Source organism: Phoxinus phoxinus (assembly GCF_949152265.1).
Source record: "Phoxinus phoxinus genome assembly, chromosome: 12".
NCBI classification, from domain to species: Eukaryota; Metazoa; Chordata; class Actinopteri; order Cypriniformes; family Leuciscidae; genus Phoxinus; species Phoxinus phoxinus.
This window is the reverse complement of record NC_136887.1, coordinates 35,955,044-35,960,043: the sequence shown is the minus strand read 5'-3', so window position 1 is coordinate 35,960,043 and position 5,000 is coordinate 35,955,044. Positions and strand designations below refer to the sequence as shown.

The window sequence follows — 5,000 nt, the reverse complement described above, 5'->3', positions numbered from 1 at the left end:
TTATATTATATCATAGTATATTATATTACATCATACCATATTATATTATATTATATCATACCATATTATATTATATTACATCATACTATATTATATTATATCATACCATATTATATTATATCATAGTATATTATAAATACATCATACTATATTATATTATATCATACCATATTATATTATATCATAGTATATTATATTATATCATACTATATTATATTATATCATACCATATGATATTATATCATACCATATTATATATTATATCATACCATATTATATTATATCATACCATATTATATTATATTATATTATATCATACCATATTATATCATACTATATTATATTATACCATATTATATTATATCATACTATAGTATATTATACTATATTATATTATATCATACCATAGTATATTATATCATACCATATTATATCATAGTATATTATATCATACCATATTATATTATATTATATTATATCATACCATATTATATCATACTATATTATATTATACCATATTATATTATATCATACTATAGTATATTATACTATATTATATTACATCATACTATATTATATTATATCATACCATATTATATTATATCATAGTATATTATATTACATCATACTATATTATATCATACCATATTATATTATATCATACCATATTATATTATATTATATCATACTATATTATATTATATCATACCATATTATATTATATTATATCATAGTATATTATATTACATCATACCATATTATATTATATCATACCATATTATATTATATCATACCATAGTATATTATATTATATCATACCATAGTATATTATATTATATCATACCATAGTATATTATATTATATCATACCATATTATATTATATCATACCATATTATATTATATATCATACCATATTATATTATATCATACCATATTATATTAGTATATTATATCATACCATATTATATTATATCATACCATATTATATTATATCATACCATATTATATTATATCATACCATATTATATTATATAATACCATATTATATTATATCATACTATATTATATCATACTATATTATATCATACCATATTATATTATATCATACCATAGTATATTATATATCATACCATATTATATTATATCATACCATATTATATTAGTATATTATATCATACCATATTATATTATATCATACCATATTATATTATATCATACCATATTATATTATATCATACCATATTATATTATATAATACCATATTATATTATATCATACTATATTATATCATACTATATTATATCATACCATATTATATTATATCATACCATATTATATTATATCATACTATATTATATCATACTATATTATATCATACTATATTATATCATACCATATTATATTATATCATACTGTATAATTGTATTATACTTTATTATATTATATCGTATTATATTATATAGTATTATACTATACTATGTTATATTATATCATACAATTTTATATAATATAACATAATATTGTATTATATTATATTATACTTAGGGCTGTCAAAAGATTAATCGCGATTAATCACATCCAAAATGTGTGTACTGTGTAGAATTATTATGTATAAATACACACACATTCATGTATATATTTAAGGAATAATTGCATTTATATACTGTATATACATTTATATAATTTATATTATATATAAATATTTTATATATAAATATAACCAATTTTTCTTAAATATATTCATGATTGTGTGTGTTTTTATATATATAAATAATTATACACAGTACACACACATATATTATGTAAACACAAACTTTTATTTTGGATGCGATTAATCGTGATTAATCTTTTGACAGCCCTAATATACTATATTATATTATATGATATTATAATATATCATACTATATTATATTACCGTATATTGTATTATACTACACTATGTTATATTATATTATATCATACAGCATAACTTACTTGCAGAAGGTTGTGTTGTTTTCACCTGAAATGGAGAGAGATTATTCATGTAAATTTCCTGATTACACAAAACCATCATATGAATTAAATGGTTATTTTTGTCAATTTCATAATATTTGAGTGAGCTGGTGTAGACATTTCTGTGTATTTGCTGTTACTGCACACACATGAACTTACCGTCTCTGTTTCACATGGACCTGATCTGGGAATGAGAAACATTGAGTCAGACAGATCACGTGTGTGTGTGCGTGCGTGTGTGTGTGTGTGTGTGTGTCTCTCACTGCATCCACGCAGGTCTGCTGGTGTGTGTTCTGGTCAGTGGGGAAGTTGGCGCTGGTCTGGATGGAGGAGGCGAGTGGAACTGGTTTGGATCGTCGCTGATGATGGTTTGCACTGGGATAGGTGGTAAACTCAGGTGATCTCTGGGTAACGATCTCACCGGCCTGAAAATCAGAACATGTTCACATCTGAGACGTGTGTGTGTGTCAGTGAGACGTGTGTGTGTGTGTGTGTGTGTGTGTGTCAGTGAGACGTGTGTGTGTGTCAGTGAGACGTGTGTGTGTGTGTGTGTATGTTTCAATGAGACGTGTGTGTCAGTGAGACGTGTGTGTGTGTCAGTGAGACGTGTGTGTGTGTCAGTGAGACGTGTGTGTGTGTGTGTGTATGTTTCAGTGAGACGTGTGTGTGTGTTTCAGTGAGACGTGTGTGTGTGTGCGTGTGTGTCAGTGAGACGTGTGTGTGTGTGTCAGTGAGACGTGTGTGTGTGTGTGTGTGTGTGTGTCAGTGAGACGTGTGTGTGTGTGTGTGTATGTTTCAATGAGACGTGTGTGTCAGTGAGACGTGTGTGTGTGTCAGTGAGACGTGTGTGTGTGTCAGTGAGACGTGTGTGTGTGTGTGTGTCAGTGAGACGTGTGTGTGTGTGTGTCAGTGAGACGTGTGTGTGTGTCAGTGAGACGTGTGTGTGTGTGTATGTTTCAGTGAGACGTGTGTGTCAGTGAGACGTGTGTGTGTGTCAGTGAGACGTGTGTGTGTGTGTATGTTTCAGTGAGACGTGTGTGTTTCAGTGAGACGTGTGTGTGTGTCAGTGAGACGTGTGTGTGTGTCAGTGAGACGTGTGTGTGTGTGTATGTTTCAGTGAGACGTGTGTGTTACAGTGAGACGTGTGTGTGTGTCAGTGAGACGTGTGTGTGTGTTTCAGTGAGACGTGTGTGTGTGTCAGTGAGACGTGTGTGTGTGTCAGTGAGACGTGTGTGTGTGTCAGTGAGACGTGTGTGTGTGTGTGTCAGTGAGACGTGTGTGTGTGTCAGTGAGACGTGTGTGTGTGTGTGTGTGTCAGTGAGACGTGTGTGTGTGTGTGTCAGTGAGACGTGTGTGTGTGTCAGTGAGACGTGTGTGTTTCAGTGAGACGTGTGTGTGTGTCAGTGAGACGTGTGTGTGTGTCAGTGAGACGTGTCGTGTGTGTGTGTCAGTGAGACGTGTCGTGTGTGTGTGTCAGTGAGACGTGTCGTGTGTGTGTGTCAGTGAGACGTGTCGTGTGTGTGTGTCAGTGAGACGTGTCGTGTGTGTGTGTCAGTGAGACGTGTCGTGTGTGTGTGTCAGTGAGACGTGTCGTGTGTGTGTGTCAGTGAGACGTGTGTGTGTGTCAGTGAGACGTGTGTGTGTGTCAGTGAGACGTGTGTGTGTGTCAGTGAGACGTGTGTGTGTGTGTCAGTGAGACGTGTGTGTGTGTGTGTCAGTGAGACGTGTGTGTGTGTCAGTGAGACGTGTGTGTGTGTGTCAGTGAGACGTGTGTGTGTGTCAGTGAGACGTGTGTGTGTGTCAGTGAGACGTGTGTGTGTGTCAGTGAGACGTGTGTGTGTGTCAGTGAGACGTGTGTGTCAGTGAGACGTGTGTGTGTGTCAGTGAGACGTGTGTGTGTGTCAGTGAGACGTGTGTGTGTGTCAGTGAGACGTGTGTGTGTGTCAGTGAGACGTGTGTGTGTGTGTCAGTGAGACGTGTGTGTGTCAGTGAGACGTGTGTGTCAGTGAGACGTGTGTGTGTGTGTGTCAGTGAGACGTGTGTGTGTGTGTGTGTCAGTGAGACGTGTGTGTCAGTGAGACGTGTGTGTGTGTCAGTGAGACGTGTGTGTGTGTGTGTGTCAGTGAGACGTGTGTGTGTCAGTGAGACGTGTGTGTGTGTGTGTCAGTGAGACGTGTGTGTGTGTGTGTCTCAGTGAGACGTGTGTGTCAGTGAGACGTGTGTGTGTGTGTCAGTGAGACGTGTGTGTGTGTGTCAGTGAGACGTGTGTGTGTGTCAGTGAGACGTGTGTGTGTGTCAGTGAGACGTGTGTGTGTCAGTGAGACGTGTGTGTGTGTGTGTCAGTGAGACGTGTGTGTGTGTCAGTGAGACGTGTGTGTGTGTGTCAGTGAGACGTGTGTGTGTGTGTCAGTGAGACGTGTGTGTGTGTGTCAGTGAGACGTGTGTGTGTGTCAGTGAGACGTGTGTGTGTGTGTGTCAGTGAGACGTGTGTGTGTGTGTCAGTGAGACGTGTGTGTGTGTGTGTGTCGGTGAGACGTGTGTGTGTGTGTCAGTGAGACGTGTGTGTGTGTGTGTGTCAGTGAGACGTGTGTGTGTGTGTGTCAGTGAGACGTGTGTGTGTGTGTCAGTGAGACGTGTGTGTGTGTGTCATTGAGACGTGTGTGTGTGTGTCAGTGAGACGTGTGTGTGTGTGTCAGTGAGACGTGTGTGTCAGTGAGACGTGTGTGTGTGTCAGTGAGACGTGTGTGTGTGTGTCAGTGAGACGTGTGTGTGTGTGTGTCAGTGAGACGTGTGTGTGTGTCAGTGAGACGTGTGTGTGTGTGTCAGTGAGACGTGTGTGTGTCAGTGAGACGTGTGTGTCAGTGAGACGTGTGTGTGTGTCAGTGAGACACGTGTGTGTGTGTCAGTGAGACGTGTGTGTCAGTGAGACGTGTGTGTGTGTGTGTCAGTGAGACGTGTGTGTGTCAGTGAGACGTGTGTGTGTGTGTGTCAGTGAGACGTGTGTGTG

The 5,000-nt window shown here is 36.6% G+C and overlaps 1 protein-coding gene across 5 annotated transcripts in view; it reads right to left on the bottom strand.

Annotated features, from left to right (window-relative positions):
• clnk (cytokine dependent hematopoietic cell linker) overlaps positions 1-5,000 on the bottom strand; it is a 19,560-nt gene that overhangs the window by 5,708 nt on the left and 8,852 nt on the right. For all 5 annotated transcript variants that reach the window (XM_079630243.1, XM_079630244.1, XM_079630242.1 and 2 more), the window contains exons 9-11: positions 2,257-2,418; positions 2,153-2,177; positions 1,976-2,000 (exon numbers count right to left, since the gene is read on the bottom strand). In XM_079630243.1, the coding sequence (XP_079486369.1) occupies positions 1,976-2,000; positions 2,153-2,177; positions 2,257-2,418 (212 nt within the window). The remainder of the gene's footprint in view (positions 1-1,975; positions 2,001-2,152; positions 2,178-2,256; positions 2,419-5,000) is intronic.